The sequence below is a fragment of the Papilio machaon genome, chromosome 4 (assembly GCF_912999745.1).
Source record: "Papilio machaon chromosome 4, ilPapMach1.1, whole genome shotgun sequence".
Classification (NCBI taxonomy): domain Eukaryota; kingdom Metazoa; phylum Arthropoda; class Insecta; order Lepidoptera; family Papilionidae; genus Papilio; species Papilio machaon.
This window is the reverse complement of record NC_059989.1, coordinates 6,573,118-6,591,676: the sequence shown is the minus strand read 5'-3', so window position 1 is coordinate 6,591,676 and position 18,559 is coordinate 6,573,118. Positions and strand designations below refer to the sequence as shown.

The 18,559-nt window shown below is 38.0% G+C and overlaps 1 protein-coding gene across 1 annotated transcript; it reads right to left on the bottom strand.

Moving 5' to 3' along the window:
- Nucleotides 1-11,617: 11,617 nt before the first annotated feature.
- LOC106720254 (heparan sulfate glucosamine 3-O-sulfotransferase 1) lies at nucleotides 11,618-16,257 on the bottom strand. The gene is made up of 7 exons (XM_014514849.2): nucleotides 16,072-16,257; nucleotides 14,833-15,001; nucleotides 13,719-13,865; nucleotides 13,140-13,355; nucleotides 12,595-12,824; nucleotides 12,146-12,303; nucleotides 11,618-11,951 (listed from the first exon to the last, which is right to left on the bottom strand). Exons 1-7 carry the CDS (start codon nucleotides 16,167-16,169, stop codon nucleotides 11,746-11,748), a joined length of 1,224 nt encoding a protein of 407 aa, XP_014370335.2. The 5' UTR covers nucleotides 16,170-16,257; the 3' UTR covers nucleotides 11,618-11,745.
- Nucleotides 16,258-18,559: the final 2,302 nt, after the last annotated feature.

Here is an 18,559-nt window from a genome sequence, read left to right as displayed (position 1 = left end):
TTAACTAGATCCGATCATCTTCCTACATCAGAAGTGGGATCGGATCCATCTCCATCTCACGATTAAACCAACTCAACCAACTGCATAGAAAAGAAAATGTCTCTTTTTTCTTCCGGAATGGAAGCAATTTTATTAAAATTATCAAATAGTTTAAACCAGCATCCCGTCAATCCACCTACCCCCTTTAAATTGGTAATTGAACTTGGAGGGTGTTGTCCTCATTATTGCACTCACTCACGTCCTTAAAGGTCGCCGCGACCTACCTTACAAAAATACGGCCAGATAACATGTTCTGATATGCTATTAAGGAAATATTAATCTTAAAATTTTTAAAGCCAATAATGATGCAAGACTATTTGATTAGGTCATAAAGTTTCGCCTTGGACAAGGAAATTTCCTAGAGATATCTAAAGTAGCTTCTAGTTCACCTAACGACGATACATCCAGACTAAACTTGGATGATATTAGATCTAGTGCCTTCAGCAATATCATAAAGTCCTCAGAAGCAGATTATCTCCGATTTAATAGAGGCAAAACTAAAGTACGACCTTTTTCACTAGGTGATTTCGTGTTTGTCAAATCTGAAAAAGAATTTAATGGTCCATTTAAAATAACGGCTATATTAGATAACGATCGCTATGAATTGAGACATATTGATGGTTCAAATCGAGTTTATTCCCACGAAAACTTACGTGAGGTGCCCCGGGGTCCAACTGAATTTCTTGTAATGGCTGACTACTGTTCTGATAATGACGAGATGACGGATCAATTAAATAACAATCTGTTACGCCATCTACATCCGCCTACTCGCCGGCAAAACGGAAGTCATCGCTGATCAATCCTTAACGCCTTAACGCCAACGATGTCGTCACATCCTATAAATCTACCCTATATAAGCCGTTGCACTGACACTGCAAGTTTAGTTTTCATTCTGTCTTCGGAAGGTCAACATAACTTCAACTTCAGTTTACTTAACTTATAAACTCAGAACCAACCACGCTGCCGGTTACCTGCTTGATAGATAAGTACTGGTTACCGAGTTATTTCTGCCTTTTTGTCATTTTGTATTCGTGATGTTAGAATTGCAAATCAGTTTAAACTCTAGCCGTTGATAATTATGATTGTAATTTGATTTTGTGTTGAATTATTGATTTTGTGATAAAATGTAAAATCCCTTTGTGATGTCTTATTACATCTAGGACTTCTAATGACATTGTTCATGAAATCGAGTATCCGTTAGATAATATAGGATTTAATCAGATAATATCTCGATTAGTAGTGATCACACCCTTGCTGCAAATTCTGATACCTTATCGGCACAATCTGATACAGTGTCGGCTAGCTCTAATGTAACATCCGTATATTCTGTACCTTTAAATATGTAATTGAAATTTTATTGAAGGGCTTACGCCGGTCCAATAATATGGCTGTAGGGAATCTTAATTCCGGTCCAGCATGAATGCTACAGGGAATGACAATTCCGGTCTAGCAAAGGCTATAGGGAATACTAATTCCGGTCTAGCAAAGGCTACAGGGAATATTATTTCCGGTCTAGCAAAGGTTACAGGGAATAATCATTCCGGTCTAGCCCCTCTAAAAAATTTATCTTTTTGCAGGACCTCAGGTCGGACCAAAGACCAAAACTAACTACCATAACTCTGAAGGGTCAGTTTGGACAGGACCAGACACTTTAATATTGTCAGGATAATCGAACGATGTTTTTCTTTCTTCAGATGAATAGAAATTAAAAGGGGCGCGTGCGAGAGCGCACGCACGTCAGCATGGCCGTGTCGGCGTCCGCGCGCCACCCGAGCGAAACTGTAAACAACACGTGCACCGATTGCGTCATTCGATGCCCCCACTCTCCCCACTACTAGCTCTGCCGCTATAAAAGACGTGCAACATTATTTGTAAGGCACACTCCGCTACAGACTGTTGAGGCGAACGGACGTGTTCGCTCGCCGCACATCTGTCGCTCCGCCTGACATTACGTTGAGCAATCCGCACCTGCGCGCGCCATAAAAGGTGCCGCCGTCCTTTGTTCGCGAGCCGATTGTGTCGGCGCAATTTTTATTGCGCCCGCCTTCTGGTAAGCGCTAATCCTAGTTTCTAGGTAGAACGTCGTAACGTCTATTGTTCCGCTAAGGAACTATTATTGCTCTGCCATCTGGCAAGCCATCTGGTTTCTTGGGATAGCGACGTCATTGTTTCCGACTTCGGGAACTGCGTGAAAGAAATTACGAAGTGCAGTTTTCACTGCGCTGAATAATATCTTAATAACCGCAATTTTGAGAAAGGCTAGCGGATACCTAACGGTGATAACGAAGCTAGTCAGGCAGCCCCGTTCGCCTGCGTTTCCCCTTCAGGGAACCGCGTAATTCGGAAGGGACCTCCATCATTGGCCTTGGGTAGTGCCCTAGTCAACGTTGGTCCACGCTTGGCCCTTTAGAGCCCACGGGTAGCTTTAGTTAGACCTAAGTACACACCCGAGTGCACAATAAGATCGGCACTCGGACACACTAGGGCTACACGTAGTAGGCACACATCCTCCCTGCTTAACCCAGCAGGGAGGGAGCTAGGGATACACACCCCGGCATCCCACCGGGAGACTACATATAAATTAGATACGGTCCACCATTAGTCCAAATGGCGGACCAGAGCTTAGTTGCCGTCCTGGATTTTCTCAGGACAAAATTCCCTGATGTTTTTAAGGCACTTACTGCCTCGTTGCCAGACGCGGAATCCCAGGCCCGCTCAGGGCCATCTATGTCAGACTCTACGTCCAGCGATGCGTCAGTACCCAATAGTGATGCCGAAGAGATGGAGTTAGACTCTCCGTTATCCCCAGAAAACCCCGACGACGCAGGCGGGTTGTTCACGGAAGTGAAGAATAAGAAGAAGCGCAAGAAGCGCTCTTCCCCCGCCCCCTCGTCAGCATCATCGTCCCCATCTCCCGTGCCTCAGAAGGCGCCGCGCCCACGTTCCCAGCCCGAACCCGGCTCTTCCCAGCCGGTTCATATCCCAGCCCTTATGGCTATCCCGATCGAGGCAACTCAGTCTCCGTCGCATATCCGTCCGGCTCCCCCTGCAGCCCGCGCGCTGTTCGATAAAAAGCCACCGCCAATTTATGTTCAAGCCCAGGACAAATGGCCGATGATCCAATCGGCTATGTCTAATAAATTTAAGGTCGTTGCTTCAGCGACGGCACAAGGTATCAGGATGCAGCTGGAGACCGCCGAGGCCTTCAGATATGTAACCCGCTTTCTCCAAGAAAAGGAGGTTTACTATCATACGTACACGCTCGCCGAAGAGCGCATCCTTAGAGTGGTGATTAAACGCATCCCTAAGGAAATCCCCGTCGTAGATATCGTCCAGTCTCTTAAAGACCAACAATTTCCGGTCATAAGCGTCTTCCGCATGACCAACAGGCGCACTAAATTGCCCATTGACCTGGTGCAGGTCCACTTAGACCTGTCGCCCGAAGGGAAGGCCATTTTTGACGTTAAGTCAATCTGTGGCCTAAGCGGGCTACTAGTTGAACCGCCACGTAAGAATGGCCTACCCGGTCAGTGCCACAAATGCCAGATGTACGGGCATTCAGCCCGCAACTGTTTCGCCCGCCCTAGGTGCGTGAAGTGCTTAGGCGATCATGGTACGTCGGAATGTTCTAGACCGAAAGATAAATCGCTCTTAGAGGCTTTCGGGAAGCCTGCATGCGTCCTTTGCCGCGGTGATCATACCGCTAACTACCACGGGTGCCCTAAGGCACCTTAGCGAATTCAATCGCAACCCCAGCGACCGTCGCGACGTCAACCGCTTCTGCTTCCGCCGTCAATCAACGAATTCCCACCTCTCCAACCATCGTGGAAAACGAACGCACAAAACACCCCCGCATGGGGCAGTAACAGGCCCACCGTTAGCGCACCCGCGTACAATACATCTACCACGCCCATTGCTAAACCGGTACCGGTCAAGCCGGTGGCAATGCCTACGCCACCTAAAACGACAGGGAATCCGTTTGAATCCCTCAATCGTCTTTCAGGCCTCGACATGGAGGAAGTCTTAACGTTCGCCGACGAATACGAAAAGGCATCAGGAAATATAGGCACCCGACTGTACTTGATTAAGAAGTACAAGCACATCGTCAGTGCTCTCGAACACAATTAGGCTTTCCGATGGCTGCAAACGCGTTAAATAATTGTAGTCATCCGCCCCTTGCGCATAATAATGGCAGAGTCAAACCGCGTTCAATTATCGTAGCTTTTTTCAATTCGAACGGTGTTAGGAAACAACGCGACGAAATTCATAACTTCCTTCGCGATCATCAAGTCGACGTGTTACTCGTGCAGGAAACCTTTCTCAAACCGGCTATGAGGGACCCGAAAGTCTCTAATTACAATATCGTTAGAAATGATAGGACCGGCGCCCCAGGCGGTGGCACTGTCATTTACTATAAAAAATCCCTGCACTTTGTACCGATTGACACGCCCGCGTTAACGCACTTAGAGGCCTCGATCTGTCAGCTAGCCCTGACTGGCCATGCCCCCATTACGATAGCTTCGGTCTACCTTCCTTGTAGATCAAGCGCAACCATCATACGCTCCAACTTTGAATCGCTTCTATCTATAGGAGGAGCCACCATCCTTGCTGGTGCTTTCAATAGCAAACACATTCGATGGAACTCTACCAGAATCAGTAAACGCGGCCGTGAGCTTGACTCACTGTCGGACTTACTTGATTTTGAAATCATAGCGCCACTAGAGCCCACTCACTACCCCCACATACTGGGACAGACTCCGGATGTGCTTGATATTGCAATCATCAAGAATATTAACCTAACCTTACGTAATATTGAGGTGATACATGAGCTTCACTCAGATCACCGACCAGTTTTGCTACAGCTAGGGCCCTCTGCACCGGCTGACCCCCCAATTAAGACAGTCGTTGACTGGCACAAACTTAGTGCCAGGCTCAAAGACATTAACTCCCCACATCTAAACGACATCCCCGACATAATTAATTCTGATAACGATATGGGCGTCGCGATCGGCTCTCTAACAAGTCATATCCAAACTGCCATCAAGGACTGCTCAAGGCAAATGCCAGAGTCAGACAATCAACGCTGGGCACTACCACCAGATGCCAGAGACTTGTTGAGACGCAAGAACGCGGCTACCCGAGCTCACGATTTGTATCCCGAACCGAAAACAGCTACGTAAATTACAGCGTGAAGTAAAAACACGCATAGCTGCCATCCGGAACGAACGATGGGATTCAACGCTTCGAAATATAAAGCCATCACATTTAGCATTCTGGAAACTTCCCAAGTCACTTAAAGGCGACACGTACTCAACGATGCCGCCATTGTCGCGCCCAAATACAACACCAGCTATGCTGGACGAAGAGAAAGCCGAATGTCTTGCAGACAGCCTCGAGGCCCAGTGCTCCCCCAGTAGCCTACCGGTCGACCCTGACCACCTACGGAGGGTGGACAGCGAGGTCGACCGAAGGAAAAACGAACCCCTTCTCGACTCAATTCCTCCGGGTACTAGCGACGAAGTCGAGAAACTAATTAAAAATCTACGTCCACGCAAAGCTCCCGGCTCAGATGGCATCACCAATAGGGTGGCGAAACTATTTCCAGTTGCCATTATACAACTTCTCGTAGCCATTTATAATGCGGCAATGACCAAAGGCGTCTTTCCCAGCGAGTGGAAGGACGCTGAAGTCATAGGGTTCCTCAAACCTTCAAAGCCACCTACCAATCCCACGTCTTATCGCCCTATAAGCCTTCTCAAAACCCTTGGGAAGATTTATGAACGATTAATATTAGCACGCCTTCGCACCTTTATGGACACAAAAGGCATGCCTATTGCAGAACAGTTTGGCTTTCGCGCCAAACATTCATGCACCAATCAAGTGCACCGCATCACGGAGCACATACTTGTCAAACGCCAACGTGGCCTTAGCACCGGAGCTATCTTCCTCGACGTAGCGAAAGCGTTCGATAAAGTATGGCACAACGGGCTTATATACAAGCTATATGAGTACTGGGTACCCGACCGTCTCGTATGCATAATACGAGACTTCCTAAGTAATCGCACGTTCCGCTACCGCGTCGAGGGAGTGTGCTCACAATTGCACCCCGTTCGAGCCGGGGTGCCCCAAGGTTCGGTGTTAGGGCCTGTTCTATTTACCTTATACACAAACGACATTCCCCGCGTACACGGTGTAGAGCTTGCTCTATTCGCCGATGACACCTGCGTATACACATCTGGTCGTTCACCCGAAGCTATATGTCGACGTCTCCAAACCGCTGCCAACACGTTAGGTGCCTGGTTTCGGAAATGGAGGATCGAAATTAATCCTAGCAAAAGCGCGGCGCTCTACTTTTCACGCCAGAAAGGGGCTGCTCTTCCGTCCATTAAACTCATGGACAGCCCAATACCTTGGGAAGACCAAGTGAAATACTTAGGTGTCATATTAGACTCTAAACTTAACTTCTCCGCTCATGTGACCCGGGTCAGGAACCGCGCGGCTTTCATCCTAGGTCGTCTTTCCGCGTTAATTAATAGAAAGAGTAAAATGTCCCTTCGGAACAAGGTGACACTCTATAAATCAGTAGTTCGTCCCGTCATGACATATGCTAGTCCGGTATTCGCGCACATCGCCCCGAAACAAATACATCGACTTCAGGTGATTCAGAATAGATTCTTGCGTAGAGCCACGGGAGCCCCGTGGTACGTGCGCAACAGCGATCTCCATATAGACTTGGACTTGCCCACCATTGCCCAACACCTGAAGCTGGCGTCGCGTCGTTATTTTGACTCTGCCGTCGGTCATCCTAATCCGCTAGTTGTAGGTGCCGCCACCTACAATCCAATCGCGCTCGGTAAGTTTCGTCGGGATTATCGTAGACCTAGGCACGTTCTTGACTTTCAAGACGATGCAATTACTATCGCCCAGGCTAAACTCTCTCTAAAATCACACACAGATTACACGCCGCAGTCGATGTCGGCTGCGGCAATCATTCTCGCGATACGGCCTCATAGCAGGCAGGTTTTCTCCTATTAATAGTAGAAGCGTTGCTGGAGTTTCTTCCGCCACTTCTTCTCCCAGCGCTAACGCTTTCCGAAGTGGTAGTAATGTTAGCTGTATTAATAATAGCAATCAGATAATAGCAACCGATCAAGCCGAGGTTCGGCCTTCTCGGGCACCCTTGAATCGGAATGCTAAACGCGTAATGAGTGACAGCCCAAGCCGAGGTCCCCTCTCGGGGGCCCTTGCGCCCAGTCACTCCATGGAGCGTCCACCGAAGCGACCTAAGAGCTCGGTGAACTCCCAATCCAGTAATAATAACGAAGTAACAGCCCGAGCCGAGGCTCCTGAGGGAGCCCTCGAGCCTAGTTACTCTTAAACGAGGTTTAGGCTAAGCGCCATCTGCGCCCGGCCACCTCAAGCCCGGTGAAACTGTAAATGCCTCCTCAAGGCAAACAGTGACTACTCAGTCACAAAAAAAAAATTGTAAGGCAGTCTTGGCTCTGGCGTGGCTCGGTGCACTAGTTGTACTTCGCTTGCTTAACCTAGACGCTTTGGATAGTTAATTTGTGGAAACGAATTAATTATTATTCCGGTGCTATAATTTGGTCCCGAGACTAATTATACCCGGTTATTATTTAAGGCTAATTTATTGAAATTTTACTTTGGAACATAGTTTAGTTTAATGGTTAATTAACTGTCATTAGTCCTGTGATTTTGCTAAAAACTATTATAAAGCTTCATTCTTTTTAACTAGATCCGATCATCTTCCTACATATATATTTGACTATGTAAATACGTTACTTTTTTAATTATGTCAAAGTATATTTTGATTTAATTGATTATTTCCATTTAAAGATATTATTAGAAGATACAAACATTGAAAAAGAAAGTTCAAAGAAATTTCAATTGTGTCGAGAGAAATTTCAATATTAAAATGTGTCATTTCACGAGCCATGACAGCTAATAAAAAGATCCATTAACGTTGGGTGTGGTTATTGTAAGAGGTCGGCTTGTAAAAATCTCTAACGATACAACATTAAGTAACAGGAAGACTCCGGAACATAAGCTGCTTAATGTTTTTTTAAACGACATTTTTATAACCTTAGTTAGTACTGTCGTCGTTTTCTGAAGCTACTTACCTTATTAAGATTTCTGTATGCGGGTCAAGAAGATGTCATCTGTAGATCTTGGATTGATGTTAAGATCAAATACACTCAGAGAAAGATTTCCTTTTGAAAATATCTATCTTGATTTCAGATTGTACAGTCAGGGAATCTAATTTGTTTCTTTGACTGAACAAACTGTATCAATAAAAATTAATCGAAATGGGCAAGTATACAAACGTCCACTACTTGTGGAAAGATTTTCCAATAAAATGTATTGGAAAATCTTAATTTTAATATACTATATAATTTTAATATAGTACATATAATTATATTACATAAACTAATAAACTAACTATTATTATTAACATGAAATTGTATATTTTATTCTCTGGTTATTTTAATAAGTTTTGTTACTCCAAAAACAAGAATGCATTTTACGATTTTATTACTTTTTTTCTCAAATTAGAACTTCAAGTTGAAGCGGGGCTCAAACGTCTTAAACATTGAATTTTTTTCCTTTTGTATCATAAATTTCAAATCAGTTGACATTTTGCATAATTTAGTTATTCCTTTCCACTTGGTCTTTACATTAATAATGAAGCCATGGTACATGGCGTGGAGGTCGTAGTGAACCTATTTTACATTCTGTTATTCGAATTTAAGCCAGAGACAAGATTTTTCTTTTTTTTTTTTAACCCAAGGAAAAATAATAAAATCAAAGATTTACCCTGTAATATTATTTGACAACAGCATTTATGACATCTATATACATGTATCACTTTGAATTATGCCACCTCGTTTTTTTTGCACGGTGATTTTTTTTTATTATTGTTGGTGTCTAAGTGCTGTGGGTCTAGCATGAACATTTTTTGAAAATCGCCATCGTATCGTCATCGACTAAATTTGAATTAAAAATTGTACAGCGCCCCCATTGGGCGTAAAATAGTATAGTAAATTTGACTGTGACGATTGTCACAAATATTCGTACTAGGCCCACGGAAATTAAACACTGCTTTAAATAGTTGAAAAGTTTATTGAAGACGTACAATTTACACAAGTAAAGAAAGTTAAAGAGGGTATTTACAAGTATGTTTATATGAAATAGGCATACATAAAACTTCAAACTTATTAATTAAACTTTATAAAGCTAAGGGATGATATACACGGACAGCTTCAAGCAGTCGGTAGACAGCTCAGGTCGCTATTCATAGCTGCAGTTCACAATTGCCGCTAAAGATAACGACTGTTTAAGACAGCCCGTGTATATCAGCCCTTAATCAACAAACATTAAAATGATTCTAATAACAATAAAAAAGCGAAATATAGAGATCAAAAACTATAAAAACATTAGATATGTCAATAAGTATTACATTAACTAATTGTTAATGTTTGAAAACCATTGTAACCTTAAATAACTTTTTTGTTACAAAATTATTGCCCTATATCGAAATTTAACTAAGTTTTATGAAAGTGCACAACATTTAACAGTGATTAAAATTATCTATTAACTAGTGAAATAGCACTAAACAATAAAAGAATCTTAATATTAAAAAGATTGACTTATTAAATGTAAACATCTAATTTAATCTACTAAAAACTTAACAATTAATTGATAATAATTAATTGATAAATTTGATATGCTTGATATTCTTGTGTTCACATCTTGCTGAAGTATTGACGAATCCTTTAAAATTGTATGTACCGTATACCGTACAGTGTTATCCAAACTTTACGGCGGCTCGGAATATTGTAGGAGACACACACAAAAATAATTTTTGGTATAGACGAGATATAAAGTCATGCGTGACGGGGCTCGTCCATGCATTATGTTTACGTTACAGATAGCTTAGAACCGACTTTCGTGCTGTTTAAATACGATTGCATGGATCGACGTTCGTTTTATTGTACTCTCTCCGCTGAATTAACCTCAACGTAATACTAGTATGAGTTTAAAAAAATTATTCATCCAAGTAGTCTGGAGATTTCTTTTTTTTTTAATAAATTAACTAATATATGTTGTCTCGTATACTTCAGCAAATTTGTTAACATCTCTCCAAATAAATTGGAAGTTTATATAGGTACAATTCATCACACAATTTGATAATAAATCACAATTACAATATCGTATATGTTGTGTGCACGTGCTTATTATAGGATTTCTTTTTTATTAATAATTTCGAAATACAAAAAACATGTAAATATTCGTTGATTCTGAATTTAATTTTGGAAGCTTTTAATTTAGAAAAAAAAAAATACGAAGATACCAAAATGCCTCCTTGGTGATAAACTTCTGATCAGCGCTTCATTTCGATCGTCTACCGTATTACCTATGGACATTTTATGCTAAATAGGTATTACTTAGACTTATTCACCTAGCTCTTCAGTCTTGGACGTTACACTTAAATAGAATATTTCTAAAACCCGCGTCGAATATCATTTATAAAATTGTGTTGTTTATCGTGAGTTTACACTGCAGAAAAACTTGTACCAAAATATTTTGCTATCCCTTTTACTGTCTTGACAAACAGAGCAGATATGTAAAACGATGAACAAAATATTTTATACTTGTTTTTTGGGCAATGGAAACTAACGGTAATAATAAAATCAGAGATTTTTTATTTTTATTTTTGTTATTAAATTTTACTGTTTTAATCACAACATTCACACAAATGTAAGTCAAGAAGAAGATATTATAAATATATTTTATAGAATTAGAAAAAAACTAAGAAAAAATATTTTTGGATTTCTATAATTGCTTATAAATTTGATATAATGTATGTAATTCAACATAGTTACAACTACGTACTTTTAAATATAGATCAAGTATTGAATTTTGGACATAATGAAACATTACCTAAGATAGAGAAAATTCAAATTTACATATAACACAAAGACGTACAGACACACGGCACAATTTACAACATCTATATAAGGAAGCGAAAATATACGTCGCTTAATTCATTTAATATTATATTTTAATTACATTATAATTTTCTTATAACTATAAAAATTAATCGTTTCTAAAAATGAAATGATCACAAACAGGTACATTCATACTCTGAATATCTAACTAACATTGTATAAGATTGCATACTTAATAATAATAATGTATAAAAATATATTGCTCAGGGTTCCAGTGGGTCGGTTTATCAAATCAGTACTTTACTGTAAATGCTTGTAGATTATTTCTATTATAAGGCTGCATTTATAACAAATAATAATACTAATAGGTATTCCAACTTTTGCATTTCGTTCATAAAACACTTGATCCCTATCTTACACGCTGCCGAAAATACATAATTAAAAATGCTAAATTTAACTAAATATCTATCTTTATTATTTAAAAAAAAAATAACAAAATTTTCTAATTTAGTAACGCAACTATAAATAAGCGATAGCATTTATTTAAAATACATAATTAAGTATATTTAAATTCATTTTCACTATAAATAAATAATCCAAGTGCCTTATCTATTCGTAAGTTTATGTATAATCATTTAAAAATCTTATACTAATGATATGTTTTGATATGTACTAGTATATAACATTGATATGCATTTTGATCACATAGTTATAGTTTTTATACTTTTAAATTACTTCAATCCTCAGGCCATCCGAGATCTTCACCTACTAGGTCATAAAACCGTTGATTGTGCTGGACGAAAAACTTACGAAGTTTGGTGACAACCGCTGGATCAACTCTTGGATGCTTTCGACCTTTCGTCTCTCTCAGACATTTGTCAGTAGTGTCATTGCGCAAACAGTAAAAACCTTTCGTTTCATTGAAGTAGAAATTCTTCCTACCTATTGACAAGTAAAATTATTGAAAAGAAGTTGGAAAACAACATTAAAACTTGAAGACATTATGATATGCGATGCTCTATGAAATGCTGGTCGAGTTTAAGTACCTTCCTAACTTCTTATATTTCGTCTTCTAGAAGTTCGTTTAAATTACCATTACACGGTTTAATTATTTCTTTTTACAAAGCATTACTTACCAATTTTATGCTCGAGTCCAAGAAATCTCTCGATTCGACGTAACTGCGGCACCGGATCCTCAATCAGCTGATCTCCATTCACTACCAGGATTTGTTCGCGTGGAAACACCTCGAGCCATCGGTGCAGGTAAGCGTGATACAGTGATATAGCTATTGGCCTGTAAATATATAACATTCTAGAAAACGAAATAAACACAAAAATGTTATTTCTCTGACTTTTACCTTGGTGCAAATAAGCTATAGTCTTCTACTTTCGTATTTGTAAATATAGGGAGTAATCAAGTTCAAACAAAATATATTTGTATACCTTCACAGCATACATATACTAGTTAAATTTTGCAGTTAAATTGTCATCAAAACTTAATGGGTTAGCTGCAAACGCAATATCTAAAATTGTATTTTGCGAAGTATCTCGTTTGCAAAGCTATAAAGTTTAAACAGGACTATACCTATAAGCAACATTGATAGATCCGTCCGGTGATATAGCGAGCTGTTCGAATGGTTTCGCAGAATCGAGGGCTTGATGCGGCGTGTGACCCGCGACAAGAGCGTGAGCGGGCGCGGAAGGCGTCGCGCGACTCCGCAACTGCGTGTAATCAGATATAGCACGCGTCACTGGCTCCCGTACGATTAACAGCAAACGCACCGAAGAATTCATTGCACGCACTCGTTCTGGTACCTATTACGATAAAAAGGTAGTAAAAAGTCGTTGTTATCGTGAAAGTCTGGACCATATCAGGACGAAGAGACTAAATATTACAAAAGGTATTTTGGGGAAAGCCTAGGTCTTGGAACTAGACTTTTCACCACAGTACCTTTAAAATCTTCGGGTTTCATATCAGATCATGTGGAACTAAAAGATAGTATCGTGAAATAAATTTAATGCGAAAAGATATTAAAAAACTAAGACTCACAACATGACAAAGATAAATACAATTGACCACTGTTTACTGGTTTACAAATAATAAAAAATATATTTAGGCTGGTAAATTACCTCAGGTGTAACGAAGTAACTGGGACTCTTTTCAATTGTTATTTGGCCTTTGAAAGAAAGCGGCATTTTACTTCTGTACCAGTCGAGACCAAGAGCGTAGTTCTCGTCTCTGTCAAAGAAGTGAACTTCCCCTGACGCCTTTTGTACCATTGGATGAAGGTACAACATTTCCAAAAGAGCTCTTGTACCACATTTCCTTACGCCGATTATCAAAGCCTGTCAATTGAAACGACAGTATAAAATAAAAATATTGAAAATTGATACATGAATTCAAACAAACTTTTCTGATAATTTGCAGTGTAAAATCAATTAAATAATTCAATCGCATCATAATTGTCTTTAAAATGTTTATTTAGTTAATAACTCGCATGAATTATTTTCCAAATTCTAATAAAACACGTAACGTTTTTTGTTCTGTATTTCTTAAAATGTGTAAACTCAAAATAACAAAAGTCTTTTTATATTCGAAGTTTAAAAATTTAAACTAGTTGACGTTTGTTGATGGATGCTATTGCTGCTGATGTGCTCTTTATTAAAAATAAAATAAAACACAGAATAAGTAATAAATGATATTATTACCTGTGGAAGTCTACGAACAGGCCGAGGCGGTCGCGGAAGTTTGAGTCGTTTTCTTAGTGACATGGGATGATTTATAGTGCGCGTATTCATTTGTTGATTTTCAAGAAGGTTATGATTTTCATGTGCCGCTGACACCATACTCGCTGCCTACACCAGGTAAGTTAAACATATATAAAGATAACATTTTGATTACAATTTAAAACTGGTACTAAATAAAATATTTAAATGAAAATTTTGCAGACGATTATAACCTATTCTTTGCGGTAATATGATCTTAAAATAGACTGGAATTAAATTGAAACATTTTTCTTCGTTAAAGAATTACGACTTAGGTAGTAATTATTTTTTCACAAGCATCTCAATTATACAAATCGTAATTCATAACAATTAAAAAGTAACCTTTGAAAATTAATCTCAACCGCAAGGTACATCGAAAATAGGATACTTTTCAGGTACTACTTCGATAGATTACAAGGTTGCCTTCTAACATTTAATAAAGGAAACACCTTAATAGCATTTTCATTGGTAGTCGTGTAATCGATACATATTCTATGGGCCCAATATAATGATCGTCGTAATAATTGAAGTGTTCGCATAATTGATTCGTGTAGGCTTGTGTGCATAAAGTATACACGCATTAAGTCCCCCATGTGGTGTGCTTAATTGAATGTCAACGTTATTAACATTTTGTGTATCGTTCAGGCAAATCGATTAAAATACTTGATTGAACACGTATTATATTTCATGCTACATATTCCATTAATACAATAAAATACAAGAAAACAATATTTCATTTGTGTAATGTTTAATTAAGTATTTAAAAACCTAACCTAAAATTAATATTTTGAATTCAGTCTTAGGATACGCAAAAGGCAATGAATTTAAAATTATTTAGTCTGCAATTTAACCTGAATGATAGTAAATTTGACATTTATCTAAATTTTTATGTTTGGCAACCAATTAGCAGGCCAAAGGTCACTAACGGAGTATCTTATTGCTAATTGAGTAAGAAATCTACACTACACAAAATCCTAAATAACCATTAAACGACACTAAAGGACAATCAATCATATAAAAATACAAAAAATAATTTTAAATTGCACATAAATGTTACCTGTATACTGTACAAAGCACTGTCGTACAAGACATGGAATGTCAGGAATAGTGATAGTAGCGTGACAGAGAGGAGGGCCGCGGCGAGCTTGGGCCGCGACACGCCCACCACCAGCACGCAGTCCGCCAGTTCGCCTTCCGCTGGACGGAACGACGAGCGCGGTAACCATCTGTGCACAGTCGAGGACGTTTATTTACTACCCTTTTCGATGAAATGACTTTCACAAAAGAATTAGGTCGAAAACTTTGGTTATTGTTCTTTAAGCATTCATCAGATTTTTTACAATACTGTGAAGGGTGATATGTGAACAACAGAGGACGCCTCTGTCATAATTTGTTACTTTGCGTGGCATTATAACGTATACATATATATGCTCTTGCTGCTATATTATTGAAAATTAATTTTGATATTACGGTTGTTTGTGTAACGTAGCAATTCTCATTTGGGCTCCGCAATTGTATTTGTTTAGTTCGATTGGATTGATATAAGTATTTGCAGTATTAAATGTTATTTCGAAATGTTGTCAGCGTTCGGGACCAAAAACCAATATTGCTATACCTTACAAATATCAAAATAAAATAGTAATAGTAATAGCAGAAAATATGACATTTTTTCACGAAAAATGAAAGCACATTATTCACAGAAAACACGAGAACACGTAAGCTACAAAGCTACAATGTTACAAATGACAATTGTTAAAAATAGTAATAAAATTGACTCAAACAGTATGAATTTACGAATCGAAATCAGATTAGAAAGCAATCAAAGTACCTAATAAGCAGTCGCCAAAGTAATCACATTTCACACCGTAAGGAAAAGGTATGGAAAAATTAATGTGGAAACGACATAACAAACATACAATTAAGGTTATGAAAAGAAAATTACTCTCATCAAAAACTAACTAATATTAAATATACTTTGTGTATAACTTTAATCTTATTTTAATACAAATTGTGTGTTACTTAATGGACCTTAAATTCATTTTCTACTTTACGAGATTTTTAGAAAATACTAGCTTAATAGTAAAGTGTATTGAGGGATTTTACTCAAAATTAAGTTGTTAAATATTTCCTTGTTCACATATTTTAACATAATAATTTCATTTGTGCCCCAAATTAATCATACTATGTTTTTCTATTTAGAGATTTCTTACGAATTAGTGTGCGTATCTTCCAGTGTATATCCGTTGCACATTTGATGACCTACTTGTAAAATTATATAGATAATAAATATACTTACAATATGTCTAGTGGCAGAGATTGCGAGCAGCTTTTGTACGATGCCTCGGTTCGGTGATACTTGCCCGGTAAAGACTGATTCATCTGAATACGCTCCATGAGAAATCCATTGACCGTATATGTTAAAGCTTTTTGATATACCACCTCATATACATTTTAATTTGAATAATATAAAATTTAATATAGCTGAGAGCTTCGCCTCTGATATGTTTTTGTTCATTTCATCCTTTATATCATTTTATTTTGTGTAATTTTGTTAATAATCTGGAACAAATCTTTTACAATTTAATTTCGATCATTAAAAACAATATTGATTCAATTTCAAAATCTAACTCCTATTAAAAGTGTAATAATTTTAGACTTATCGACTTACCACGTCCGGGAACTCCGCATTACGTGCACCTGAAAATAAAGAAAAACATTCGTTAGTAGTTCATGATTCATATTTTCTGTACGATACAACTATATCATCTGATTTAGTAGTTATTCTGACTTAATTTATAAGAGTTTTCAGAAGAAAATTCACAAACACAAATTTTAAAAATAGTTGTCGAAATTATTATCCTTAACACTAAAAACTCTGCAATCAGTCTTTATAATATGTTCTTATGTCCAAAAAGTTTCACTTAGTGTTAAGCGGTAGGCTGGCCTGACCACATTCTAGACCTAAAATTAAATATGATTAGAGGGTAACAAATGTAGAGCTTTCTCCATGCATAATTCATTTCCGAGTTAACGAAAACAGTATTTAGGCGTAACAATACTAATGCGAGAAACGTGTATAAATCAAGGCCGCCCATTTGAAATAGACATTTAACACGTCTACATTATTTCTCTTGCGATAAAGATTATCTAGTCTTAAAATTTTATTGGTCCATGCATTCATTACCTTGCCACCTAATAAATTGATCGTTTATAAAAATCGATCCCAAAAAATTTAATGACCTGCCATCGCTCTTAAAACTGGTTTAGCAAAAATCAAGTTGATGTCACTACGAATCGCAATATCTTCATTAGAGAAGGTAATAACGTAACGTTAAAAATTTCTATTAAACATTTTCAATTACATTTAAAAGCTAAGGATATTACTTAACGAGTCCTTTAAAACACGTTTTAAAACGTCAAAGGCTACCGAAGTTTTGAAAAATAAAACTTTCCAAATGAGAACTTGTACGAATCTTTAGTTTATTTTGAATGGAAACTACAATAGCGCATTGAAGTTTGAAATAGCACTTGGTGTTAAAGAAATTTTACTTACAATGGTTAAAATTGCTAAATATTAATATTGCAAATCATTAAATATTTTAACTAATTTTTCACTGGGAAAAGTAGCATATTAACATTTTTGATAATTTCCTTCTTCTTTTGTTAGCATTAGTAATCACCACCATGAGTATTCATAGCATCAGAAGAATTATAGATCTATTCTCGGACTTTACACTACGAATACGCTATTTTCTAAAGAAGCTAGCTCCTAGCTCACAAGACAAGGTAAATCTTTGTAGTAAGATTGATTAGAACAATTTATAGAAATGTCCGTATTACATGCATAGTGCAGGGTCGCGGGGTGGGTGCGGGGTGTTGCGGGGGGTGGAGTGAAGGCCGTGTCAAGGCCGGAATGCACTGTTCACCCGATACACACAAGGGCAGACCCAATCGTTCACATGACATCTATTTCAAGATTATATATCGGGATATAAAATTCAACGTACATTTTTATTTTCGACTGCAATCTCGAGTTTGTACTCAATTGAGTTACACTCGTGTACCCGTTTATATACGAATATTGAACTATGTATGACATAGTGAAGTAATATGTAGCATATACTTTAACTATGAATTCATTTACAATAATGAAAGACATAAAATAACCTCTCTCGATTTGTCCTTCTCTCACATGAACATATTTTGATAAAAATTCAATATCTAGAGCAGGGATACCCAAAGTGGTCAACATCCCTTTGGGTATCAAACTTAAAGCATTGCTAATTCTCACTCTGTCTTCTTCTATTGACCTAAGTCAGAATTAAAAATAATAATAATTTATCTTAAAAGTAGGTAATTTGGCCATGGGGGTCTGAGTTAACAGTTCATTTTGGAAAAGGGGTCACTTGTTCAAAATAGTTTGGGGATCCCTGATCTAGAGAGTATCTAAACGACCCAATAACAACAAACGCGGAGTTAACTCGACATTATTTTAATGCTATTATATTCACTTTCTCATTGAGTTCGGTTTCTTCCAAGTGAGAGAATTCAGTGCATACTTTTCTAATAAAAAATTTCTTTGATAAAAAGTTAGATATAATTAGCGTTAGTTCAAAACATACTGTTATCATCACTGTGAAAGTGATGATAACATTGAACAAACAGAGATAGCAAAAAAGGGTTTAATTTCAAGAATAAATTATACAAATCTCAATGTAAATAAAGTGGTAAATTATTAAAAGAAATTATTTTATATAATTTAAATAAATATACTTTAAATTTAA